At 49.8% G+C, this 27,360-nt stretch overlaps 7 protein-coding genes across 7 annotated transcripts; 4 read left to right on the top strand and 3 right to left on the bottom strand.

Moving 5' to 3' along the window:
* Positions 1 to 267: 267 nt before the first annotated feature.
* On the top strand, positions 268 to 1,397 carry VFPPC_03883 (aflatoxin B1 aldehyde reductase member 2; the record flags this gene model as incomplete). The annotated part of the gene is made up of 2 exons (XM_018283333.1): positions 268 to 609; positions 684 to 1,397. The coding sequence occupies 2 exons, from the start codon at positions 268 to 270 to the stop codon at positions 1,395 to 1,397; spliced, it is 1,056 nt and encodes a 351-aa protein (XP_018137667.1).
* A 1,592-nt stretch (positions 1,398 to 2,989) lies between these two features.
* On the bottom strand, positions 2,990 to 7,596 carry VFPPC_03881 (calcium sensor protein; the record flags this gene model as incomplete). Its single annotated transcript, XM_018283332.1, has 6 exons — positions 2,990 to 3,169; positions 3,224 to 3,519; positions 3,699 to 3,784; positions 6,763 to 6,884; positions 6,937 to 7,464; positions 7,525 to 7,596. The coding sequence occupies 6 exons, from the start codon at positions 7,594 to 7,596 to the stop codon at positions 2,990 to 2,992; spliced, it is 1,284 nt and encodes a 427-aa protein (XP_018137666.1).
* A 759-nt stretch (positions 7,597 to 8,355) lies between these two features.
* On the bottom strand, positions 8,356 to 11,037 carry VFPPC_03880 (DNA replication initiation factor Cdc45; the record flags this gene model as incomplete). Its single annotated transcript, XM_018283331.1, has 3 exons — positions 8,356 to 9,085; positions 9,151 to 10,220; positions 10,270 to 11,037. The coding sequence occupies 3 exons, from the start codon at positions 11,035 to 11,037 to the stop codon at positions 8,356 to 8,358; spliced, it is 2,568 nt and encodes an 855-aa protein (XP_018137665.1).
* A 2,625-nt stretch (positions 11,038 to 13,662) lies between these two features.
* On the top strand, positions 13,663 to 14,832 carry VFPPC_03878 (UMTA methyltransferase family protein; the record flags this gene model as incomplete). Its single annotated transcript, XM_018283329.1, has 4 exons — positions 13,663 to 13,787; positions 13,845 to 14,035; positions 14,113 to 14,326; positions 14,382 to 14,832. 4 exons carry the CDS (start codon positions 13,663 to 13,665, stop codon positions 14,830 to 14,832), a joined length of 981 nt encoding a protein of 326 aa, XP_018137662.1.
* Positions 14,833 to 15,166: 334 nt separating this feature from the next.
* VFPPC_03877 (fungal specific transcription factor domain-containing protein) lies at positions 15,167 to 17,715 on the bottom strand (the record flags this gene model as incomplete). The annotated part of the gene is made up of 4 exons (XM_018283328.1): positions 15,167 to 16,540; positions 16,620 to 17,102; positions 17,155 to 17,188; positions 17,258 to 17,715. The coding sequence occupies 4 exons, from the start codon at positions 17,713 to 17,715 to the stop codon at positions 15,167 to 15,169; spliced, it is 2,349 nt and encodes a 782-aa protein (XP_018137661.1).
* Positions 17,716 to 18,837: 1,122 nt separating this feature from the next.
* VFPPC_03876 (efflux pump antibiotic resistance protein) lies at positions 18,838 to 20,621 on the top strand (the record flags this gene model as incomplete). Its single annotated transcript, XM_018283327.1, has 2 exons — positions 18,838 to 19,894; positions 19,960 to 20,621. 2 exons carry the CDS (start codon positions 18,838 to 18,840, stop codon positions 20,619 to 20,621), a joined length of 1,719 nt encoding a protein of 572 aa, XP_018137660.1.
* A 1,297-nt stretch (positions 20,622 to 21,918) lies between these two features.
* Positions 21,919 to 24,122, top strand: VFPPC_03875 (glutamyl-tRNA(Gln) amidotransferase; the record flags this gene model as incomplete). Its single annotated transcript, XM_018283326.1, has 3 exons — positions 21,919 to 22,455; positions 22,504 to 23,669; positions 23,720 to 24,122. The coding sequence occupies 3 exons, from the start codon at positions 21,919 to 21,921 to the stop codon at positions 24,120 to 24,122; spliced, it is 2,106 nt and encodes a 701-aa protein (XP_018137659.1).
* Between the last annotated feature and the right edge of the window lie 3,238 nt (positions 24,123 to 27,360).

Raw genomic sequence — 27,360 nt, 5'->3', positions numbered from 1 at the left:
GAAGCTGCAGAGTCTTATACAGTCGTCACTTGTGGCTGGTCATCGGTGAGGGGCAGGTCTCATGCATTGCAAGTGACTCTACATGTATCACTGCATCACATGAACCCCGCTCGACTCAAAGACAACATCTGAAAGGGAGACGGACATTTTTTAAATAAACTCTGTCTAGTATACTCTCAGTAGGCCAAGCTTCGAGCCTTGAAGTATCGAAAAACAAGTCCGCACAACCAACCTCCCCAAACAATCCAGTCACACCCGTTGCCCAACATGAATCCCGCTGGAAATACCCAAAAGGCCAGCCGCCGTATCATCCTGGGCCTAATGACGTTCGGCCCAAAACCCGAATTTGGTGCCCGAATGACAGACATGGAGACGTTCAACGAAGCTTTGGACCTGTTCCAGCAGCGAGGATACAACGAAGTCGATACAGCCCGCAAGTACGTTGGCCTCGAACAGGAAGCATTTACACGCGATGCCAAATGGAAAGAACGCGGGCTCGTCCTCGCAACGAAAGTGAATTCTCCGACTATCAATGGCGATAACTCTGCCGACAAGGTCGTGGCGTCAGTTGAGACTAGCTTGAAGGAATTGGGTACCGACTTTGTAGATGTTCGCGTTCCACCCATCTCGTCTTAACAACTACGAAATAGTGGGCATATAATCCGTACTAACAACTGTTACAGATCCTATACCTCCATCGTCCAGATCGTGGAACCCCCTTCCAAGAAACCCTTGAAGCGATAGACAAGCTACACAAGGCAGGCAAATTTGGACGATTCGGCGTCAGCAACTTCACTGCATTTGAACTAGCCGAGGTCGTCATGATGTGCAAATACAACGGCTGGGTACGACCCACCATCTATCAAGGCATTTACAACATCATTGTGAGAAACATTGAGACGGAGGTGTTCAAAGCGTGCCGCAGATATGGCCTCGAAATAGTGGTATTCAATCCTGTAGGCGGCGGCCTCTTCTCCGGCAAGATCAAGCAGGGCGTCATTCCCGAAGACGGCCGCTTCTCCGACCTCACTAGGTCGGGTAAGATATATCGCAAGCGGTACTATCGCGATGCTACTTTTCAGGCAATACGGATCATCGAGAGTGCCAGCGAGAAACATGGAATAAGCATGATTGAAACAGCGCTGCGGTGGATGGTACACCACTCTAAGCTCAACGTGGTGGACGGCAGTGACGGCATCATCATTGGTGTTGCCAGTGTGGAACAGCTCAAGACGAATCTTGATTGTCTTGAAAAGGGGCCGCTTCCAGAGGATGTTGTTGAGGCGGCTGAGCAGGCGTGGCAGATTTCGAAGGGAGATTCTGCAAACTACTGGATTGGGGATGTTGAGTATACGTATGACACTATTGATGCTCTTTTTGGGTCGGGTGCCAAGTAAGGGGACAATCAGGCAAATTCTACAAAATTCCGTTCTCAGAAGCTCTTGATAGGTTGATATCTTCAATAATAATAATCGTCATATGTAATAAACTAAGACTCTAGTCAGCTGGCTTCCCTGCATCCCTCAAAACTCCAACATGCACAACAAACCCATCTCCAGCCGTAAACCCCTTCAACAGATCCTCTCTAACCCTCCAGACCCTAAACTTTGCCATAAACGCACTCAACCACGATCTGAAAACATCATCATTTCTCAACTGCTGCGCAACAACACAGACACAAGGCTGTCTCTCCGCATCCCGACCGTCCTTCTCCCTCAGCATACAGACATCCACACACGTTTGAACAAACGGTTCAATAAGCGCATAATTAAATACACAGTCCGTGGCAGCTACCACGTCAAATGACGATGCAGGTGAAGCTAGAGCTGTCGTAACTTCATCTTCCTCCCAGTCCAGGACACGGAACTCTATATTTTGGCTCTCCGGGGCTGATTTCGTTTTAGACTTAGATCTCTTGGCTGGTAATGGGTTGGCGGCGAGATTCTGGGTCACCAACTTCTGAACATATGTCTGGTCGGAGAGTATGTATTGGGATATTCTGGGAGCTACTGCGAAGGCATTTAGTGGTGATATGCCACATCCTAGTTCCAGCACTGTAGAAGAGGCTGTGAGGATAGAGTTGAAGAGCGGATTCGTGGGTGATGAGAGCCACTCTGCAAAAAGTGGTGTGACTTTCCATAGAACTATACCTCCTAGCTTAGTAGATGAACAATGAACAGTAACAGCAGCGTTCATCTGCTTGGTGAGTGGACTTCAACATACCAGCCCCGGTCGTGCCCCCAGCCCGCGTGGACCCCAACACCGTCGGGCTCTGATAAATAGTTAAATCTCTATCCGCAAGCGCAATCTCTAGACTTGTAGCTTTGGGATCGATAAATCCCAGATTCTGTGAGGTTATGGGGTTCGAGTATAGGAGGAATGTTTCTAGGCTGGTTAGGTTGAGGTCTGCAGTGGGGAGGCGGGATCCGAACCTTCGTCTGCATCTTCCATCTCATCTTCTAAGAAGGGGAGCAGGTCCTCAAATGCCATTGTGAAGATGAAAATCCCAAGATCTGGCCAGTGCAGATAAACATGACCGGTTCGCAACAATCATTGTAGTTGTGGGAAAAGTTGGATTGAGTCTGGTTGCGCTTAGGAGGTTGTGTCCTAGTTGCCCCACAGCAATCCTCATATTACTTCCAGGAAGGGGTTCGCTTCATTATTCAATCTACTCTGTACAGCAAACCATGAAGCTGAGTTTAAACTAAAAGTAGGTTTTTAACAATTAATTGACAAGTCTGGAAAGATTGATACGTCTCTAGGGATCGGGTTCACAAGAAGCCAACCAATTTTACCCCAGTTGGCACGCAACTCTAGGGTATTTCACTTCACGCAGGCAGGACTTGTCAAGATTGTCGCATTTTGTTTCATAACAATACAAAAGAAATGATGTACCACGTCAACCAACTTCCGGAATCCCCATGCTTCCTTGCGATTGCGCATACATGCTTTCCGTAAACTCAACCCATTGAATGCTCCCCATCCACAACTACACCAACCCGTCGTACAAAGACAGCGCCGATACAATTGTCTCGTCCCGTTTGCTGCCCTCCTTGAATTCTTCTATATCCAAAGATCCATTCTCGTCCTTATCCATCATGCGGAAAATCTTGCGTACACGTTTCTCTGGGGTATCTTCGTCTTCAGGGAGTTTAACCATGGAACCAACCTGTGTTGTGTTAATGCGCAAAATTTCCACTATTATGCTCGGGAGTCGACGTACCATTTTGTAGATTGCCTCTACAATCTGTAGCATCTCGTCATAACTAATCTTTCCGTCACCGTCTATGTCGTATAGCTGGAAAGCCCAATCTAATTTGTCTTCCATCTTTCCTCGGCTAGTAACACTCAAGGCGCAGATGAACTCCTTGAAGTCAATACTACCAGACTTGTCACTGTCGAACACGTTGAATACATAGTCGGCAAATGAACTTGGGTCGCCAAACGGGAAGAACTGTCGGTAAATCTTCTGGAATTCCTCCTTGCTAAGCATGCCCGAGGGACAGTCCTTGAGGAAGCCTGCATGGTATCGTTAGTGATGGTCCTAGCCTTGTGCAATCCATCCATGTCTCATTATGCCGTCACTCGCATCGAGGGCTGTGCAAACGGTGCGACGCAGCCGCTTTGTCACAGACGCGGGGGAGGGGGAGGGGTAGAGCGGTGCTGGCTCTCCCATCATTTGAAATGTTCGTACGCACCCTTGTACCATTGCTGCAGCTCCTTCTTATCAAAGTGAGTCGACTTTTGGAGCTCCGCGAGCTGCTCCTGAGAGAGCTTGGATTGCCTGCAGACAAGAAGTGGTTAGCTGTTGTAATGGGCCTGAGAAGGCGCCGACTGGGACGGCTTGGTGCAGACAAGGCGGAAGCCTCGGCAGCAAAGAGATTGCGAATGCGGCTGGCCCGTACGGAGCGCGCTCTCTATGCCAAATGCACCGACAGCGCCCAGGATCGGTTTTGGTGAATAGCTTACGATTTTCCCATAGCTCTCTAGGCCAGTGATGGGAGTCGTGTGCAGGTTCTGGGACGGCGCAATCTGGCAGCGGGGCAAACGATGGTCGTGCCCAAGAAGTAGCTGGCGCGGCGATTTGTGTTATTTCGTTCGAGTCAAGCGAGCGATCCGTGGGCAGATGCGTAATGCGTGTGCGTCGTCGCAATTAATGTTGCCAGTTTTGCAAAGGACGAGGATGCGGCGCCACGAGAGAAAGTGCAGTTGGTTTTGGTCGGCGCTTGGAAATCAGGGCGGCAATGAGGACTAGAGGGAAGAAGAATGGCGGCGGCGTTTCGGCAGGATGAAGGAGGGGCTGAACAAGGACTTGACCAGTCGACGAGGCAATCGAATTGTCAAGGTAATACCAACGTATGAGTACAGGACGTAATTGTGGCACTCTTTTGCATGCGAAAAAGAAAAAGTCGACAGATCGAAGCGCCGCGCCAGTAGGAGATGCGATGTGATGACAAAGGTGAATGTGAATTGTTGAAGGTAGGCCTGGGCTTGGCGAGGACCAGACGTTTTAACTCGGTTCAAATGTGTCGGGGGTCGGTATTTTGGCTGGGAGGATGGAACGACCAGGCCAGAGGCGGGACAGATTGGAGACTGATACTGGAGACTGGAGACTACATGTAGGCACTCAGAGGTTCACTGTGTGGTCTGGTTTGACTTGACCTTGTTTGGCTGGAGAGGAGGCAACCCTAAGATTCCCAGCAGGTGGCGACCTCAGAGCCAGTGTAACTGGAATTCCACAGAACAACATTGAACCATGCGAATTTCGAAATCGTACTGGGGCCTCCCGCCACAACGTTCAGGGAAAAGCGCGTGTGGATGGGCCAGAACTCCAATGTTTGTCTGGTCTCGTGCATATGAACAGTTGGACCCCTGGTGGCTGGCGGGGGTGTTGGGGACAGGATCAACCGGAGACCAGACTGGACTGGACTGGTGAAGGAGGCTGAAGAGGCGTTCCCCGAAACAAGACCGGCATGTTCATGTTGGAAACTTCCTCTGAACTAGAAGCTTACCAAGATGGGTTGTGGTACCTCGAGATGTGAACATTCGTCCATCGTCTCACGAACTTGCCCAGTATGCCCGCTTGCAAAACAATGGTAGGCTGCCGACGGGCAGGACAAGAGGCAACGGGCTAATGAAAATTCGCTGCAAATATCCTCATCAAGGCTCACACAGGTAGGTGCATGGTTCCAACACATCTCGAACATAGCGATGGGCGTTGGCGCTGACGGCATCGATGACGCGGAACCAGAGGCAGCATCCAGCGTAGTTCATTGCACTAGAGTGTGATCAATCGTGTCAAAAACAGGCTTGCCAGCTTGACACAGCATCTGGCGAACAATCATCGTATATTCGTATAGAGCCATGGGGTACAACTGGGAAGAAGTGTCTGGTGTCCGGCTGTTCACCAAGTGTAAGAATTGATGTCATGGTCATCACGATGTGGCGTTGAACCACCGCCACATCAATCCAGACCAGACCACACGACGGTTGCCTCCCAGCTCTGAGTGTTTGGAGCAGAGAGCACTGCACCTTCCCTGTGCGTTCAGTCGCTCGCTGGAGGCTCTTGCCTCATCTACCAGGGACACCGGAACACACAATGCAAGGCAAGAACAATGGGGCCTATGGAAATCCAGACCAGACGACGTTGGTATTCTGCAGGAAGGACCAGCTGCTGCTACCAAATGGTCAATGTCAATGCACCTGAGCCGCATCCACCTGGAGGCTAACAGACTTCAAATGTTACCAAAGCGCAAATAACCAGTTGACCATATTCCCCTCGTCGACACAACCTGCAGTGATGCAGATTGATAAGAGTACTGAACCCTCGCCTTGGATTGTCATCAGACGCGCAGCATCACTACGCTACCGCGGCTAACCGAGTCTCCCGAATACACGTATTCACAGCATGCCATGTATGGCTGCCATCACGATGCCTCGACCTCAACTTCAAGTTTGGCTTGTTCCTGTCTTCTCCATCGAATCTCCACCACCTTCACCCCATCTGGCGATATGCAGTCGCTCTGAGCTTTGCACAGCCCCCTTCCTTAGCGCTGAACCCACTCCATACCGGGTGAGCTCGAGCCCAAAGTGGTAGGTCCAAAGAAGCTTGTTTTCTTTGGCAACCAGGGCCATCAAGAGAATGCGATGCTACCATTGGAAACGCCAAGACTTGTTGCACGCTGAGACAGCCGTCTGACGGCCAGGATCTGGTTCCAGAAGAACTTTGTTGGAGGATCTTTTGTTTCAAGCCGTTTGGGTTTGCGCCTCGCTGTCCACGGCTTGCTGGCGATTCAATTCATCCCTTGTGGCGACGGAGGCGGCTGAGAGAATGGTCACAATTGTCCCGTCATCCACGAGACAAAGCTTGTGACATTGGCCTTCATCTGCAGCAACCTCCTATCTTGTAAGAGGCAAAACTAACATTGTCGAAGAACATCCTACACTCATGTCGACCTAATACACGTACTATAATGTAAGATTGTCCCCTGTTCTCATATGTCACCCTCAAACTTTGCGCGAAATACAAGTCGCTCATGCCATCAGCATACACTCACATATTCGCCAGCATATCAATACTTGGGAATCCACTCAATGCTATATTATAAACACTATTCTATAACAACCAGCTCATCACCTCCAACGAAACCAGCCATCATGTTATCAAGCCCTCAAATCCATCGCTACACCATCTAAGCAAACGGTAACTCCTTCGGCATCGACGACAAATCACAGCCAGCAAACCTCCACCACGCATCATACTTCTTCAACCACAAAAGTCTCATAAGAAACCCCACCAACCACGGAATCGGCGGAAACTGCGCCCAAATGCCGTCCATGTACGTCTTGTCGTGGAAAATAATCACCAAAGGCGCCATCGTCGTCTACAACTCATTAGCAACTCTCACTCAATCGCTCGAACACAGCAAAACTCACCCTGTATTCTCCACTCTTCATATGCTCCCTCATCATGCCACCCATCCTGCTATCAAACCAGGCCACCCAATCACATTTATCCTCATACTTGACCATATCAACCAGCGTATCAATCTCGTTATGCAGATGCGTCTGCAAATCCGGCATAAACCCGTCCATGATACCCTTTAATTTCTCGCCATCAAATTCCTCCTTTTTGGCACGCACACTCTCCAAGTACGTCTTATACGCGACTAGCCCATCATGAAAGACAGCATGCTCAGCTACATTACCGTCCATAAGGCCCGGAACGCCGGCTTTTTCGTTCATTTCCGGAAAGAAGACTTCCTCTTCTCCATCGTGGTGCTCTTCCAACATGAGAGCCCATTGGTATGCAAAGTTGACAAAGTCAGATTTATCTTGGGCTGTGCCGCGGGCAGACACATTGGCAGCTTGGTTGTATATTGCGTTGGCACCACGGATGATGCAGTTGTGAATTTTGGACATGCCAGCTGCAAGGGATCTGAGACCGGTGAGTGTTTTCCCTTTCTGTTGACCGTGTTAGCAGTGCATTCTGTTGGACCTATGCCACAAACAGTTTCTACTTACCGCGTCTCCTGATTTTGAGGGATCGATAAGCTTGAAAGGTCCGTCGACCCATGGCTTCGCGGTGCTACCCATTGTGATCAATTCGCAGAGTCGTTGCTTTGAGAGAAACTGCCCGCTTCATGACCCTTTCCTGGCTCGCAGTTTAAGCATATTTAAATAGTCCCAAGCCTCCTCAGCTCCAGCCACATCAACCATCACCACGAGCTGGCACACGCAACTCATCCACGCACTTCGGATCCCCACAAGACCGAACGGGCCACTCAGGGTATGGCATCCATGCGAAATAGTAATCGTGTTCGCAAGCCAAAGACAAATTACAGAGCCAAGACGTTATGCTGGTCCTAGGGCTGAGCGAGCCAGGTTCTCGGCCATGGAGAAATTGGGCTGTCGGGCTGGTCATCTCGAGCACTGTGATTGGAGGGCTCGTACTTTGTCAGGATACCGACGGCGCCGTCCGTGATTATCACATCTCCCGGTGTTGATGAACTCCGTGCTCCGACATTCAGTGCTAACAAATACCAGTTGACGGCTAAATCGACCACGATGACAGAGCATTACACATACGACGAGGATCAATTGCCACCAAAAAAAGTCATTCAGCGTATCTAATGCAAAAAAGTAATATCCGCCATACACATGCCCAGTTAATCGTCATGATATCCAGCCCAACCACCCAATGACTCCGAGCCAAGAAAAGCTACAAACCAATGATCCAACAACAGATTACACTTTGAGCGCTACCACCCATGCTCGCACGCTGTATATTCTTTATGAACTCGACAGACACAAAAGATGAAGCCGCGAATCTCATAATTCCGCGTCTCGTCATGTCTATCCAACCACGGCTTTCATGCTCAGACTCTCCAAGAACCCACCCAAGTCTTCCTTCTTCACTTCTACAACGCAATGCTCAAAGCTGTCGATGCGCACCCGGGCGTTGGTCTCCGTCACTACTTCCTGGAAAGCACTGCCGAATTTGTTTAGCCCGTAGCCCTTCTCGGGCTCGGTGTCTCCGTCATCCGACTCGTCGTCTGAATCCGATTCTGACGCTTCAGACTCTGTGTCCAGTTCATCATCATCGTCTTCTTGGCCAGCCGCGCGTTTGGCCGCGCGCTTTTCCTCCTTAATCTTTTCTTTCACCAGCCGTGCAGCTTCCTTCTCCTTGGCCTTTGTTTCTTTTTCTGCTCGTCGCCGTTTTGCTGCTTCGCGATTGAGGAATGTAGTGTCTGGCCCTCCACCTCCCCCCGTCCCAACTACAATGTAGACACTGCGTTTCTCATTTAGACTTGCAACCACTAGTGGCGTACCTCGTCCGCCATGAGACAGCTTCCCATGCGCTTCTCGCTCTTGTTCTGCGAGCGCCTCCCCTATCCACAATGACAGTTTCGTTAAGGCTGCAGGATGGGTGAACAAGGCTACGTCCGGTCCGTCTTTCACAACGCACATGCGGAATGCGCGCAGATGCTTGATCTGCTTCTTGTTGATGAGCGAAGTGCCGGTGCGGTATATGGCGCGATGTAGAAATTGTGCTGTTGGAAGACCAGCTTTTAGCGAGTCAATGCTGTTCAGTGATGGTTAGCAACTTTGCCGTTCACAGTGTCGGGCAATATAGAGGCAATAGCGTACTCTTCCAATGCATCATAAGCCTCCCAAAACCGACCAACCCATTCTTCCGCTTGGGCAGCGAATTCCACGTCCTCCTCGACCTCGCGGACAAGTTGGCTAGCCGCTATGGAAGCCTCGGCTGTGTGTCCATGCTTGCCAACTTCTAATAAAGCACCAATTACGACTCCAACGTCTTGAGCACTGAGCGTTGCCCTCCACCCCCAGCTTCTTACAAACCCCCAGCCGTCTTTGGCACCCGCCCGGTCCTTGCCATCCGTATCCACTGCCGGCACCATTTCATCCAAGTTGTAAAGGGAGCCATATTTCAATAGTTTGGCTCGCAGCTCACGCTTCAGCATCATGTCCATATGGGTGTAGCTCTGCTTACATTGTGCTAAACTTACACCCATCTTTGCCAGAAGTTTATGCAGTCGCTTAATACCCGTCTCGCTCCAGGTTTTCAGACGCGAAAAGAGGTACGGCGAGTGCAGCATGCTATCATACAGGCTCCAGTGTCGGATAAGGAGGAACCTGGGCTCAGGAGACAGTCGAATTCCGGTATCTTCGGGATTTCTGGCCGTTGTTGGAATGACGCCCGTGTTTTCCGGCGCTACTCGACCATTGGTGACTTCGGGGGGATTTAAACGTCGAACTTCGTCCCGGAGTAGTTGGCGCAGCCTTGCTCCTCTGACGCCCATCCAGCCCGAGGGTCTGCTTGTGTCGTTGGCGCGAATAGGTGCCGCAACACCTGCGGATGATCGGCCATATAATTCCATGGAGGTGACTCCGACAATGGTCAGCCAAAGGAGATCATTGTCCTCCCGACCTAACTCTGACGCCAAGGAGTACATCATGGACGAAATAGGCTCGGCAAATGAAGAACCCATCCGGTAGTACTTGTGAAGAACTGATTCCTTTTCTTGACGCAATCGTAACAGCCGCCTTCTCAATGCTCGTGCCGATGGAGCGGGTGGTTCTTGTGCTGCGGATGGTGGCTCGATCGGATCACTAGACAACCCAGCTTCGGGGTCTCGCAAAGAGACCAGTCCTCGATGGGTAGGACGTCGCGGCGAATCGGCAATTGGACTGGACTACATTGTGTTAGCTGATGAGACAGCAGCATCATGAAATTCGTCTTACCGAGTTGCTTCGTCGCCGTTGATGGGGACGATCCTCATCATCTGTGGATTCGTCGTCGTGTCCGTCTGACCAACTCTTTCTCTTTTGTCCCGCGCGTGATGGTTCGAGTTCTGAATAATGTTCTTCATCCTCGTCATCTGTGTCTCCCAGTCTGTCGTGGTCATCGTCAATATCCGGCATATCAACCAATGCGAGATACGCGTCGCGCTCCTTTGTCAGCTCCTCTTCAATGTCGCCGTCGTCAAAAACCACGATGCCACCTCTGCCTGATTTATATGCACGACCAAGTTGGCCACCAGATATGCCAATCGGTGTCCGGGACTGATACGAACTTTCTTCTCCAGCAGCAGTCTGAAGTGGAAAGCCACCAAAGACATTACCAAGATTCCATGGGCGATGTGCGTCTATAACCCAAACTTCCACGCCGCTGTACGGCGCGTCTTCGCCATCTTGCTCAAGACCAAGTAATGGGCCTAAATCGACCATGCCTCCGACGCCCAAACATACTACTACACCTCCGCTACCGCCTTGGCTTTCCATCATGGGCGTAACGAGTTCTTTGCCTGCCTTTTCGAGATCGCTGTAGCCCGCAACGGGCTGAATCTTGTGCGGTATATAGTCATGTTTGAGCAGCCGAGTGAGGATGCGACAGCCACACAGAGCATCAGGTTCGAGGGCAACAAGAATCAGAACTGGTGGTGATAACGGATGGCATGTCGTCTGGAGGTGGGTGTAGAGCTTCGAAATTAGCGACCGTGGCAGATACATGGCGGCGAATTTCTACACAGGGGCCGATTGAATTGCGTCGGCGGATGCATGGAGCATGGGAAGGGTTTCGGAGTTGTTGTAGTGGTGATATCGTCGATTTGGATTGACTGACGCGACTCGTACGTTGGCGCGTTAAGTGTGCAGAAAGTTCAAAGGTGGGACTTGGGGATGGCGTAGGCGCCTTAATGATCTCAAATAATACCAAAATGAGCACGAGGCGATAAACGGCGATAATGGTGATGCTAGGAGTTGCCCAGTCGCGCTCTTGGCGTGAAAGAGCTACGTTATCAAGCACGCAGCAACGACGACTGTTGAGAATGGTGGCTAGAGTCGACAAAATGTCTTGTCTGATTCCCAAGTGTTTATGGACAAGGAACGCGGTGTGCAAGGCCATGGACGCGCCTGCCACTTACAGCGCGCGACGAGCTACTTGGCGTCGGGAAGGCGGGGCCCGATTCAACCGACAAGCCAGGGTCAGGAAGGAAGCACCAGTCCAAAAGCTCCCAATTGAGTTCGCAGGCTGAGCAAGCAGAGGTGGCACCTGCCTCCAATCATCTGATGCAATTCAAACCAGACTGGTGTCAAGACTCAATATCATCCTGGCCGAATTGGCAGGTACCACCCTGAGACCAGGCAGGTAGCGAACCGTGAGTGGCTGGTGCACATGTCCCCCATGGATCAAATTTCAACATTAAATGTTCAAGAACGGCACGGACTGAACGGGTCACCTGCAGACGACATGAATGGAAATTGATTTCTGAGAGCGACGAGAATCTGGTCTGGTGGGAGCCAAAACATCCGATGACCTGTCAACCACAACAGGCAGAACACAACCAACGCGGATATTTCCTACACGTTGATATTTTTGGCAGCACGGAAGAAACCAAGTCAGAGCATGCACCAAGTCCTACTGAACGAAAAATCCCCCAAATTCACCAGCTAATTGTTTTAATACGCATGGCGAACTCAATGGATGTTGGTCGTCGGCTGTCTTCACCTCAAGACTCAATTCCCCAAATTAGGTGAGAAGTTTTGAACCGCGTGCTAAGGATTATAGTCATCAAGGCGAACGTGGCACGTCTTTGAGATTGATCCTTTCGTCCCGATCGTCCGAAAGACCGGCGTTTATGACGATTGACTCTGCTCTTTCGATGTCAAGGGGTCACCGCTTTTTTCGGCCATCGTTGTGGATGCAGACCAAGCAACCTATCATGGCAAGTGTCGGGCCGCTTTGAACACTCAAATTTTTCACAGTGAAATGGGCGTATGGCTCTTTGCAATGGGAGAGCAATTTTCTGCCAACCCGTTACCGACGGGCATATCAGACCGCAAGACATTGAGCCAGTTCCACAACGAAACAAGCTCTCACATTGATCATTTTGAGCATTGGCTTCCGGGTGATGGGTCGACTGAATAGGTTCCTCTAAGTCCATGGATGAGTTCCTACACCGCAGTTGCTCATGTTGTTGCTTCGAGGAGAGGAACACCGCGGAAATACAAACTGCATTCTTTCCAAACTACGTGAGGCGAATCCGATGAAAACACGTTTGCCAGTTAACCAAACAATATGATCAATTTCGCGCCCCTGGTCTGTTCGAAAGAGCTCGAGTTGCTCACAAAAAGCAACTAATTATATGGATGTCTGATAGCGCCCGGGAAGCCATCACATAAAAATGGACGTCCATCAGCGCAGGCTGTTCTGTGCTGAGCATTGATGGGCACCACCTCAGCCATCCCGTTTTCCCCAGAAACGCCATGAAATGAGCTTTCTCGGGATTTGGTTTAGGCTTGGACCGCTAGCCGTAGTGGCTTTCCGCGAAGCAACCTTGCGAAATCTGGTGCCTTGTTTGATCGCAAGCCCCAAAAGCCCATTTCACGCTTTTCCGGTTAGGCTCACTGTTTTCGATAGATATGGGGGGATTCCGACCAGCTGGATCGGATTCCAGGCCGCTTGGTCATGTCTCACTTTGTAACATGACAATACCCTCGAACAGGTCATGTCAACAACTCGCCGTCTTTTTTTAGTATCGAGGGCAGTCGTAGCCGTTTGTCTTTGCTGGGAAAAGCATTTGAAGGCATGAGCAGCACATGCTTTTGAGGACTCATTGTTCCCTTGTTGCGCACGCCACTCGCTCGCCTGCCGAAACCATACAACTCCGAGATTTAGACCCAGAACGAACAAACGTTGAACCCTGTTCTTCAAGCTTCCTCACTTTTCACCTCCCACCAGACCAGACCAAAGAATTCTGCTCCCCACATCCGTCCCGAATTGCTGGGACCGCTGGAACGCCATCCCACTCACACAACTCTCTTGGCCCCTCTCTTGCTTGTCATGAAGAGTCAAATCGGCTGTTCTTGGATCGAATCATTCCTGTGGGTCAATCCTCTAACCTTTCCATCTCGGGCTGAGTGCGCAAAGCTCCCAAATGCCATAATTGACTCGGCATCCCTCCCAATCATTTGACATTGATCATCTTCCCAACCGGCCGTGACGGTTTGCAGCGTCAGCGGTCGCCTCCGCCTTGCTCACGCTGGCGTCGACTCGACATTCGGTTCCTGAGCCTCACTGCCGAGACTCATCCAGTCAGACTCCACTGTTTTCTCTTCCACACAGAATATCCAGACATGGATCCGCGGCACGCTTCTGATGATGATGAAGAGGCTACCTCCGACTATGATGAATCTTTTGTTCTTTCCGAGTTCACTTCAATACACACTGCTCGTCTAATCTATTCCTATGAACATGGCAGGTAAGCTGGGATCCCAAGCGCTTTGGACTCAAGCAGCGCAACTGACAAGTACCACAGACGATACCAAAGTTTAGCTCACAACCGATATGGTATGCCCAACGATGAAGCCGAGCAGATGAGGGAAGGCATGAAACACAAGCTATTCTCCGACTACATCCTGGATGGGAAACTGTTCATAGCACCGATCCCTGACAACCCTCAAAAGGTTGTCGACTTAGGGACAGGCGCTGGGTATTGGGCGTTAGATGGTACGTGCGATAATTCTTCATTCCCCTCCAGTGTGGATACTCAGTCGACTTTTGTTGTTATTGACAGCCCGTTGAAGTCGCTGAGAAATATCCCAGTGCCCGGGTAATCGGTACCGACCTATCCCCAATTCAACCACAGTGGGCGCCGCCAAATGCAGAGTTCCGTGTCGAGGATTTAGAAGACGAGCATCGACAGTGGTCTAGTATTTATGCCGGGGCAGATTTAATACATGCCAGGTCTCTCCTGCAAACCGTCAGGCACCCCAAGCTCCTGCTACAGAGAGCATACGAGTAAGTGAGACCATCACATCCCGGCAGCTGATTTACCAGGCTGACGTGGTTACAGAAACCTGAGACCAGGCGGCTGGATCGAGTGCCACGACGTCGTGTGCACCGTTTTCCAGGAAGATGGCACGGAGTATCACCACCATCCGCTACACAAGCTGTACGACTTGATAAACGGGTCATTCTCCGATGTGTACGGGTGGAATTTGCCAATTGCGACGCAGTTCCCAGACGTGCTCCGCGACATTGGATTTGTCAATATATCACAAAGAAAGAATAAGGTGCCCATTGGTCGGTGGCACAGCGATGCCAGGATGCGAGAAATGGGCCTATTCAACCAGATATTACATTCAGAATGGGCGGCGAATATGTTTATCAAGTATGAAGCGATGGGCATCACGGCAGAAGAGGCGGACAGCATTGGACAGGAGATCCTGGACGCTTTTAATGATCCGAATGTTCAGGCACATCACATCTGGGTAGACTGCTGGGCGCAGAAGCCGGTTGGGTAGAGCAAGGGGTTGGTGATGAAGCATATAAAACAGCGGATAGACAGATACACATACACGAGGGATGCATGCATTAGGTGTTGGTTATGTCCGATTATTAAGGTCCATTTAGAGCATTTACGAAGACAGGAGGCAACTATATATAATGGGCGAGCAATGTGTCATATCATCAAATTTGAGTACAGACATATTGTCAAGAGAGTCTATGTACGGCTGGTGGAGTCGAGATGTCATCCCCTTCACGCCAAAATTATATATGTACAATTCCCAATCCGTATACATATCATGTATCCCGTCACATTCATGTGAATTCCGGTAAAACAATGTCATCCCCATCCTAATACATCCCACCAGGCCCAGATCCAGGGCCTCCCATACCACCCATCCTATTCATCCCCTGGCCCGGTCCAAACGGCCCAAAGTTCTGGAATGGATTAAAACCACCTCCAAACGACATCCCCGGCTGAAAATTGGAAACCAAATAACTCCAATCCATATCCGACGTATCATGCACCGGCGTCCCTCCCATGCCAATGCTACTCGCGGCACTACTCCCCAGCGGTGCGCCTACACTGGGCGGCGTCATCATCACATTCTCCGGCGACTCATGCTGTCCCGGCCGAGGCAAATCGAACGGATCCTGATGCATTTCCGGCTCCGGCTGATTCTCCATCTTGGCCCTGCGACGCATCTCAATCCTCTCCCGGAGAATAGCGATAAACGGTGGCGTAGACGGCGCTTCTTTGCCGTTGGTCATGCAGGCCTCGACATGTGCGTCCCACGCCTTGACAAAGTGTCGCCCGAAAGCAGAGTGCATGGGACTATGCAGATTGTTCAGCATTCCGCGGAGTTTGTGGTTCGACGAGATGGCTTCCCATGCTCGCTCGACCATGGGGCCGTAGCATCGCTGGCGCAGCTCCTGAACGAGGAACATGTACGCCGGGAAGGGGAAGTGGTGTGCCGTAAACCACTTAAACTGTTTAAGCGAGTCGGATGCGTGGACGACGTTGTCGTATTCGACCATTTGGACGGATAGGAGGAACAGGTTGTCGCGTTCAATGTCCTTTAGGGGGTCGTCGTCGCCGGCATACATCCGCATGAGGTAGTTTATGACGCGCATTTTCGAGAGCGTTTGTCTTGTCATGGTGATTGTGAAGAAGTGGAGGGGGATTTTGGGATCGCAGTATTGGAGATATGTGCCCTCGATGTGGGCGCAGAACCCGTCTAGAGTATATGTGGGTGAGTCTTGGCCTGCAATGCGGATGGTTGGCACGGAGGATTGCTTGGAGCTTGAGGAGGACGAGGACGGGCTGGGTTTGTCGGGATTGACTTTGGCGCTGTCGCGGTTGGAGTTGCTTGAGACAGCCATAGCAATTTCTAGGCGTGTTAATGCGAAGAGCATCTCGGTTGGGCCGTTGTGAGGGGTTGGTAGTTCCTTGCCGTCGGCGTGGAGGTCAGAGTCGTTTACGTTGAGAGGGAGTTTGCAGTCGCCGCCGCTGGAGAGGGCCGTGATGGTTGAGCCTGTCATTTCACCGATGCGACGGTCGTAGCCGACGATAGTCCACCAGAGACGGCGGCGTTGTTCGACTTCAAAGGGTGGTAGGCCGAAGCCTGCTGGATCGCGGTGCAGGCCCATCCTCTGGGCTATTCGGACGGCTATACCGATGAGGCAGAAGACTTGACGGGGGTCGACAAACCACCGGATGGCATACTGGTTCAGTCAGAGGAGCTCAAAATGTAAAATGATAGGAATGGTATGTGTTAACAGAGCAGGGGACATTGTAACTTACCAGGTACAGAACATATGCCTGCAAAGAGATAAAGTCGTTGAACCTCATGAACCCAGCATTGAGCAACGCTTGTTGCAGTCCTTCGAAAAACTGTGCCAAGACTTCCTTTTTTGGTCGGTTGAACATTTTCTCTATGTCCTCGTCTTCCATGGACGTAACAGCCATGGAGTAGATGGCAAACATGAGGGCCTCAATATTCTTCGGGGCGCTCTCCAAGTTAGACGATGCCTGGATAATTTGGCCCTGAATACTGGGGACGTGTGTGATTTTGAGGAGCGAGTTGACATTGTCGATGTATATTTGCCAGAGTTGGAAAATGTGAATGGTGGAAGGGTGGTAGTGTGTTGTGGATTGTTGTCGGCCAGAGAAAACAAAGGGGAAGCCGTCGTTGTTGGAGAACATTTTGTCAAATGCCCGGTGAATGGTAGACTCGTCGGGTTCATCTTCAGAGGAGTCGTGGACGAGTTGCTCACTTGCACGGAACTGGACAATGTTAGCACTGACATTGGTACTTCCTAGTATCAGGGTTGCGTACTTCTCTGTGAAGTGCGAATATCGATCTTCCGGGCCTGTTACGCAAACAGTCAGAATGCAACACTTGCGTCCGATGTTTCAAGCAAAAGAGAGGTAGGACATACCTGTCAATATGTGAAGTTGCCGAAGGCGATGCCGTAGTCTCCGAACTCGTCTTCAACCCCTCAAAGTCATTCTCCAGCTCGTCAACATCCTCATTATGCGGACCATCAGCTCTCAAATCATGCCCAATAGCATCAAACTTGACCCCATTCTCCGCCAACAAAGCCTCATACTTCTTCAGCCTGTCGACAAGCTCCCTCTCCTGCAGCCGCTTCTTCCGCCGTCTTGGCGGCTGGGGAGGCACAACCCTGCACTCCACACCGGCCTTGACGCAGTTGGCACAAGGCTTGTTCTTGTCACAGCGAACTTTCCGCTGCTGGCAGAGCACGCAGCTCGTTCCTCGTGTGAGTTTGACCATGGACGCATCAGGCTGTTGCGGGTGCTGAGATTGTTGCAGCGTCTCGGGTGCCGAGCCGGAGCCAGTGAACCCGGCGCCGGGCATGGCCTGCTCGGAAGACATCTTGGGGACTTTATGTATGTTCCCGTATCTTGGCGGCGGGTGAAAATGTATGCTGAGCGCTTGTGAGGTGGTGACCAGGTTGCGCCAAGCCTTGAGGCTGAACCGGGTTTACAAGCAGGCCAGTGGAGAAAACGACCATCACTTTGCAACCTGCATGCCACGAAAACGAAATAGCATCGAACTAATGGTGGCAAGACAATGTGGCAATGGGTGATGGGACTCCGTTCATAGGGCTGAGACCGGGTTTGTGCTGAGAAGCTCGGAGACGGAAGCGAGCTGATGTCTCCGATGTGGTAAATGCGAGATGCGAATCGTTGGCGATCAGAAGAAACTGGTTCTGTGTGGAGAAATGCTGCTTTGACCAGATTAGCTGGAGTAATATGAATATTCATGAGCTACTTCCAGCTGATATTTCATGGTCAATGATGAAATGATTGCGGAACGTACCTTAACTGGGTCAACGCATGATGACTTTCACGGAAGCTGAAAACACCTCAAAACCTCAGGCTGCCTTTACGTCGTCTCCTCGTCAGCAGCCAACGTACAACCTGGTCGTGCGTACTCCCTCTGTCGAGCTGTCGTGCCGTGTGTTGAACAGTATCAAACCGAGAAATGCTGGTTGGTCGGGTAAAGAGGAGACGTTTCGGTCCCGAATGCGTCATCAAGTGCGGGCAACCCGTTTGGCGGTAGCTTCCAAAACGGGTATAGTGTCGAATCTCGGAAATGTCACTGTCTTGTCGTACCCGAAACACCATGTAATTTGTATGAGTGCCATACAATCCAGTTGTCGTGGCTAAAAAAATGAGATACAAAATAGGAGCCGGGTCGATGTTGGGAGTCATGGCGGACAGCTGAATAACCCCGAGAGCTGGGAGTGTCCGTGATTTTTAATTTTTGCGGTCGGCAATCGAAGATACCCTGGTAACATCGTGAGGAATAAATATTCACAATGATCCAACTGCGAAATATTTCAATCATGAGTGTCCTCACAATTACTTTTTACTTTTAACGCGCAGTCTGCTTCTCCGTTTATATTGAATACCATAATACCTGGACCCAATAACCTTCACCATCACCAACATCATACCCAAAACCTCAGTCACAACCTGGCATTAAAACACAATGTCAGCACTCGACGAAAAAGCCAGTGGCCACAAACACAAAACAGACACCTCACCTCCTCCAACACCTTCTAAAGAAACCGAGCCTCAAGATTCTGTAACCGAACCAGATGTTGAGAAGCCTCAACAACAAGGCCCAGGTTACGACCCGGAAGCCGAAAAGAACTACCAACCCAAAACGCTCAAGTTCTGGCTCATCATCTTATCCATCTTCGTTTCCATGTTCCTCGTCGCATTGGACCGCACAATTCTAGCAACGGCCGTGCCTCGCATCACTGACGAGTTTAAAAGCCTTGGAGATATTGGCTGGTATGCTTCCGCGTACATGCTTACAACGGCAGCATGCCAGCTGCTATTCGGAAGAATCTACAAATTCTACAGCACAAGATGGACGTTTCTCGTAACCATCATCATCTTTGAAGTTGGCTCTGCCATTTGCGGCGCCGCGCCCAATTCACCTTCTTTTATTGTTGGTCGCGCTATCGCTGGAATCGGAGCGGCAGGTATCTGGACAGGTTCCATGATGTCGGTCATTCCCATGATGCCGCTTCACAAACGCCCCATGTTTCAAGGAATATTCGGTATGGTGTTTGGAATTTCTTCCGTTGTAGGGCCGCTGATTGGAGGTGCTTTCACGGAGAGAGTCACTTGGCGATGGTGCTTCTACTTGAACCTGCCGGTTGGCGCTGTGGCATTTGCCTTGTTGTTCGCATTCATGCATCCCGCGAGTCCCAAGCATGAACCAGCAACTTTCAAACAGCAAGTCATGCGCCTTGACCCATTGGGAACATTCTTCTTCGTGCCCTCCGTGGTTTGTTTGCTTCTTGCGCTTCAGTGGGGTGGATCGACATATCCTTGGAGTAACTGGCGCATCATCTTGCTGTTCGTCATGTTTGGCCTCACAGCTGCTGTTTTCGCCATAGTTCAGGTAAAGATGCCCGATTCCGCGACGTTGCCTGTCAGAATTATCAAGCAAAGGACCATGTTGGCCGGTACTTTTTACATGCTCTTCTTGGCTGGTGGAATGATGTTGGTAGTGTACTACCTACCGCTGTGGTGTAAGTCATCTTTACTGATACCATTCGCAAATACAATGACAACAATTAGCTAACATACTAGACAGTCCAAGCGACGAAGGGCGTCGACCCAGTCAAATCTGGCATCTACACCATCCCTCTCGTCCTCAGTCTCGTTGTTGCTTCGATTGTCTCCGGCGCAGGGACTCAGAGGCTGGGATATTACACACCCTTCATGATTATTTGCCCTTGCATCACAGCCATTGGCGAGGGCTTGCTCACCACATTTACCCCCACCACCGGATCAAATCATTGGATCGGCTTTCAGTTCCTTACTGGTTTCGGTGTCGGCTTGGGCATGCAGTCAGTTGGTCTTGCAGTGCAGGCAACATTGCCCAAGGACGACGTTTCCACTGGTGTGGCAATCACTTTCTTTGCCCAACAGCTGGGTGGTGCGATATTTGTCACCGTTGGTCAAACGATTTTGTCTACATTGCTGGTAAAACAGCTGAGTGGCGTCCCTGGACTGGATCCCATGTCTATTGTCAGGACTGGTGCCACGGAGTTGCGACATATTGTGCCGTCACAGTTCTTTGGCAGAGTCATCAATGCGTATAACTATGCGTTGACACGGATATTTTACTGTGCTTTGGCGCTTGCTTTGGCACAGTTGGTGGCAGCGTTATTCATTGAGTGGCGAAGTATCAAGAAGCCAAAGGACGCAGAGGCTGCCAAGGCTGTTGCCGGGCAGGAAGGGTTAGAAGATTAAGTTCGCAGCACGAAATTCAGTGACGGGAGGGAAGCAACGAGCGCTGCCGATGCAAGCATACAGGATGGGTATATAATATGTGATAATTAGAATAGATTAGAATAGCATAAAGATATCAGTGGTGGAATTCGGCGACACCCTACTCAAATGTTTATGTAGCCTAACAAAAGACAAATAGAAAACAAATATTCACGCTCAACTAAACTTATATGCCGTGTTGTGTTTCATGAGACCAGGAATGTAGAAGAACTTAGTGGTTCTCTTCATCGAGCTATCACATATCATTAAATTCACAATCATAAATAGCGCGTAGATGTTATCAACCATTGAGTCGTAATGGCAAAATTTGGTCGGTATCCATTTTGCGTCATGCTAAACTGTTGGATCGAGAAGCTGCTGCTTAGAGCCGGCATGTGATTCTCTGTCGAAGCATCTAACCCCATCCTAGCTTCGTGAAACCTGCGAACATCTGATTTCTGGGGTTACAAGTTAGCAATATTGGACAACGAATAAATAAATACGAATATATCAGAACATATCCTATTAATGAGATTGTTGGAATTAAGAACCAGAATGTAGCTAACACTTCTTACTACGCTGTATGAATTTCTCCCAGTCTATGGCATTTGGTAGCTAGCATGCATTAGTGAGTATAGTCTTTTATTCTTAAGAAAGACATAACAGAATGATTTTATTAGCAAGGCAGCAAATGCTGCGTATTCTGTAGTATTTCTCTCGTTTTTGCTCCTGCTTAAGCGGGAATGCTGTGGAACTGTTTTGGGACGAATGGTGTGTCAACCTCTACATGCGTTAGTCCGACTCGTTCTCATTACCTGAGCGTCACAAGCCAAATGAAAAAGCTAGGCGCATTGCGTTGGATAAAAGTAGAGCTTTATTAACCGATCCCCTCGTAGCGTTTCGAACCTAGGCGCTACATCCTTTGATCGACAGACCGCGTTGTAGAAGCCGTTTTCACTTCCGTCAGTTGCAGCCTCACTTTCTGGAAGCTTAGGAAAGGAACCCTGTAAGTTGCTAGAATTTCGCTCATACCTAAAGCCTCCCCGCAAAGGGAACTGCAGGGGAACCGGGAATTCTGATTGTCATGATTGGCAGGTCGTCCATTAAAAGAGTAAGCACAACTACATCATTCGACCAGGCGAGGGATAGCAATTAAAAAGGCGCAACCGGATGTTGACCGACCGATGATGGTTGTGCTGCGAATGGGAGGTATAAAATGGTCGACGCTTCCATTGTATACTAGAGTTTTGCATTGAATATCCACTCATAGTGCTTTATCATGCTTTCGGTGTTCTTCGTTCAGTTGGGGCTTTTGCTCTTCTCTGCTGCTGCCGCAACTGTAGTTTCTAGACAGGTGCAATTGGGCAAATATGAGTATTTTGTCCCCCCTACCCCAGCTTGGAATTTGCGGTCTTGGAATACCACCACTGGCAGGGGCAAGGGTGGCTTGGTGCCGGTTACTGCTCTGAGTTTCAATGGCACTGCCGATTCCGAAGCGGTGAAACGGATCCTGAATACTTATGAAAAGGCTGACGATGTATGGACATCTTCTTTTACTGAAGGTAGTCAAGTTCACAGATCTACATGCGGGCACGTTGCCTTGCTAAGCTCCTCAAAAGTTCTCTATATCCAATCCTCGCAAGCAGTTGCGGAAACAAATTTGCAGAAGCGATTGACACCTGAGTACAATGTATCCGAACTTTATGAGATGTCTAATCATTGGGTGCCTCCCGGACCGTATTTTCTGGATCCCACGACGGGCAACGCATACCAAGCTTACCGTCTATATGTGGACACTAATCAAGCCTTTATTCAAGTAAGTTATCGTATATACTCTTCTCTACTTGGACACTAAAGAAAACAGTCATCCTATCAAGAGCCACAAGGGAATCATGAGCCTCTACGTGCTGCCGTCATGTCTGCTGCAGCACTCACAATCGCTGTTCCATCCCGATTGTACTACACTCCAACACCAGAGAAGCCACTAGCTGGCGTACGAATGGCCATCAAAGACCTCTTTGATCTGAAGGGCCTCAAAACAAGCGGTGGGAACCGGGCCTATTACGAAATGAGCAATGTCAAGAACAAAACCGCAATAGCCGTTCAAAAGCTGATTGACGCGGGCGTGGTCATAGTTGGCAAAACAAAGTTATCCGAGTTTGCATTTGGAGGCATGTTCATCACCGATCACATTGACTACCTGCTTCCGTTTAACCCACGAGGAGACGGGTACAACTCTCCGAGCGACAGCTCCGGTGGCTCTGGGGCGTCCGTCGCCGCCTACGACTGGCTTGATGCGAGCATGGGCAGTGACACGGGGGGTTCGGTTCGTGGACCTGCTCAGTGGAATGGCGTTTACGGAAATCGACCAACACGTGGTGCAGTTGATCTGGCTGGAATCATTCCGCTGAGTCCTGCCATGGATACGGTTGGGCTACTTGCTCGGGATCCGTTGTTGTGGTCCAAGATCAACAAAGTGCTTTACGCCGGGTCTTTCATGGGGTACAACAAGTATCCGAAGAAGATCTTTATTGATCCATCAAGTGCAAAGGAGTTATCTGAGGCGAAACTGAAGCATCCCGAAATGGCGACCGCAGTAACAAAATTTCTCAACCGGTTGTCAAAGAGGTTATCTGCTAACATATCTACTTTCTCAATTGACGACGGATGGAACAAGAGCACACCTGCTGCGTTCAACACCACACCAATTGCAAACGCTGTTGATCTAATTTATAATAAACTTACGCGGTATGAGCAATGGAACACGTTTGGGAAAGGCTTCGTAAAGAAATATATGGAAACCCACGACGGAGACTTTCCTCATATGGTACCCGATGTGCGTTTGGGCTGGCAACTAGTCAATGCCTCCTTGACGGAGCACGACCATACGAGTGATCTGAATGACAAGGCTGGGATTACCGATTGGGTCGGCAGAAGGTTTCTTAAAGCCGATAAGGACACATGCTCGAATGCCATCTATCTCTATTTCACCCTACCGTCCAAGTCGTACAAGCCGGACGTATCCAAAGAGTACACACTCATCCTCCCGTTATCCACAATGTAGTGCTGACATCTCTTAGCACGTCTAACCCATACATCGCAAAACTGATTGGAACCGTATCTCAGCAAAAGATTGAGATTCTCAAACAGAACGTAACCATCAGTTGTAACACAACGATGGCATCCGAAGAAGCGTGCGAGTCATCTCGTAAAGAACTTGAGAAAGCGACAGTGTCACCACCATACTCTGTTTATGCCGGTCGGCTTGCATCTGTCGCCGACTTGCCTGACTATTCCATTACCCTTGGAAGCTTTGATCTTGGTGAGGCTACCTTTTCGGATTCAACACTGAAGAACCAGAGTCTGCCGTTGGCTGTTGATATTCTGGCTGCAAAGGGATGCGATTTCATGGTGTTGGATCTTATCGAGGACTTGTATCATAGCGGTGCTATTAGAGTTGCTCGGACAGGGCCGTTAGTTTAGATTTAGGCAAGTGTTCAGGCCACTGCAGTCTGTTTCAAGGTGCATCCGTATTGTATTTCTATTTTGTTTCCGTGATGATTATAGATTTTTATGCTGCCAGTTAAAGTCAGTGTGTGATAAAGGTGTCATTACTTGCAAGAGTATTACTTGGTCGTCATCCCCTTCTTCGTATTGGTATCCCTTGACTTGCCTTCGGTGTCCTAAACTTAAAAGTACTATCAAAGTAAACGCCTCTGCCCTTGCCCATTACACAATATAGAAAGAAAACGGACACGGCAAAAATCGTAAATGTTGGACAGCAGAGATGAGAGGGAGCCGCAATGGCAAGCTAATCGAATCCTTTCTTTCGTATGGAGCACGGACGCCGGCCTTGCGTCTCTCTTCCCTCATAATGTAGCTGGCATTGTCTACATGAGAACCACCACTCCAATGTCCCTTGCCACTCGACTGCAAAGTATTCATCCAAGTCGACAGGATTCGTAAAAGTGATATCGATGACTTGTGGAAAACCATGGTAGTCTCCTGCCACGAGCAATTAAAATCCCGAGGCGTTGGTTATTTCCAAAGTGTCTACACAGTCCAAACGAACCCAGCCAAGAGTAGCACGTGTGCCGTTGGAATAACTTGGAATCATGCCAGTAATCTTCGTTGCAACTCGACATACTTGAAGTTCAGCTACATCTTCGAGTGACGCACCGGAGTAGAAAATATCGTCCATAACACAGCCGTAAAGCGGATAATCTGACAAAGGTTGCGGTAAACGCAAGGGTTGTTTCGGTATTGTCTAGTCGCCCAAGGGGGATATGGCAACTAAATGTCACCCTTAGAAAATCATGGCTCAGGTCATAGCACAAAACCGTGGGTGTATTTGGCAAGACCGCCAACAGATCATATGAGTGCGATGCGCGATACGGAGCCGGGTAGTAGCTCATCACCAAGGTACGGCCCGTATTCGTCACGAGCCACAAAGAAGTTAACTCCAATGTTTTTTAGATACGCTGGGTAACTTACAACAAAGGAGCTCCTTGAAGGAAGTTTGGCATGCCGACGCCAGACTTGAGACAACTATCCCCCACGCAACAGGGGCATATAGAGCCATATTGCATAACATCTTGTGGATAATGGGACTTTGTAAAAGGATTTCGCCCCCCGGGGCCTATGCGCATGTAAAAATGACGTCCATCCATTGAATAGAACCGAGAATCCGGTAACGTCTCCGTCGTTTACGATAATGGACGTCATCCGTCGAAGTCCGGGCGTGTCTTGAATTTTACATGAGAGGTATCCAAAAAGAAAAGGCCGGAGAAGACCACAATGTTTTCAAGCCTTCTATCTTACCGCCTTCATGGTGGTACACCAAGCTCCTTATTTTGAGTCCCTGGAGAGATATTGACTCGTTCGTAACCGGCAATGTTTTACTGAGGGTTGAATACTGACATCATTTTTGGCCACAAGTTTACCGACCGTGGTTGGTATGTGCAATGATTACCACAAAGTGTCCTCCCATTTGGATAATTTAATCTCCCCTGTTGAGCAAGCTAAGAACGACCCTTTAACGCCCCAGGTATCACGTGCAATATAAGCTATGTCGATGACTTCAGTGGACGTTGGCTTGTGAATAAGGACTTGGGTCGTGCCCTTATTGGGTTGAGGTTTCTCGTTAGATAAGGAAGTGATGTAGTACTTGTTGTTAACCTTCACGAATGAAGCCCAAATTCTTTTTGACACATACACTTCTGTTGTTCGCGGCTCTGTTATGCTCAACACCAAGGTAGAGACAGTGCCTCAGCATTTCGTGAGATGTTTCATCACGTCTAGTCGTATCTCGACAGGTAGACAGGCGAGTCGATAGGGCAGATCTGGTCGAACATGTTCACTGGTGTGATTGATATGTGCCTCAGATATAGTCTTGGCGTCTACAATCGCTTTTACTGGTGCCGGATCGAAATCGCAGACGGTCAGGGCTGACAATTCAACTGGAGGAGGCCCTGAATACGAAACACATTCCCTGTGAAACACAGGCGCAAACCCGTCGCCATGTCTACAAAACCATTCACTTAGACATGGGCCAAGTAACCACATCTCCGCGTAAACTCTGGCTCGTCGACGGCAACAGTCCCCCCATTACTAGTCTTCCATAGTCTAATGGATTGCGGGCATTCCAGAAAATGATTCAAGTACCCCTCCATAGAATAGACTTGGTCACGACGTCTGTATAAATCCAGAGGCCGATCATCTACTGCTTCTTCGACTGCAATTTGACAACCTTTGCAACAAATTCCTTGTTGAGTCTCAGTTTTTGCCGGGTCAAAGAGTGGCAACGGCGTTGAAGCCATGAACCTCCCTATATGAAACTCACCGATACTGGAGACAATAGATGCTGCTCCTTTGGGGGAGAGACCAAGCGTGCATAAAGCGTCTATAGCATGTTCATGTGACACTACTCCGATTCTGCGTTTCCTGGTTTGCTGCTCCATCGCGTATGTTCCGGGTAGCGTACGCAACACGGGCAAGAGACCATGCAGCTTACGGCGAGAAATACCCGCACTTTTGGTGAGAGCTGCGACTGAAACTACGCGTAGACGAGTTGACGATTTAATGCAATTGAAGCAGCAGCGGGTAACAGAGAGCAGAAACAAAAAACCCCCAAATTCGCTACGACAGAGGTCGCAGTTTCGAGTGCAAAGCGCCCGGTAGAGGTCGGATATCGTAACGTAGGGAGAAATGTCCGTTCGGAGGACGGCACGAAGGCTTTCCAATGCGTACTGGGCCACGACGTGATATTCATACAAGCTGCAAACAACTTGACGGGCCCGTCGGTTTGTCTGACGAAAATTAAAGCAGGAACGTACGTCTAGCTCGAGGCAGACAACCCTGAGAAGCTCTATGGGAAGGCATTCAAGAATGCCAATTTTTGAACGAGCCGTGGAAGGGAAAGGTTCAGCGATGGAAGAACGGATCAGATCATGCTCGCCTGGAGTCGACCGGATGAGTGCAACATCGAAGTCAAAACGATGGTATGCAGCAACGCGGATCACAGCATTGCGTTGATTATTTTCGAAGACGGCATTCATTGGCAATCCAAGCTGCCCAAATGTGACGTAACGAGAGGCGTACAGGCATAAACGATTGTGGTTTCGATCGTGAGCGCGCGGAGCGATTGATCTTGGTAGTGGCTGGCCTGGGGACTGGAGGGAGCACTTGAGTGCCTAAGGCTGCAACTGACATCTGGCCAGCC

Source organism: Pochonia chlamydosporia, chromosome 2 (genome assembly GCF_001653235.2).
Source record: "Pochonia chlamydosporia 170 chromosome 2, whole genome shotgun sequence".
Taxonomy (NCBI): domain Eukaryota; kingdom Fungi; phylum Ascomycota; class Sordariomycetes; order Hypocreales; family Clavicipitaceae; genus Pochonia; species Pochonia chlamydosporia.
This window is presented reverse-complemented; position numbering and strand designations above follow the sequence as displayed.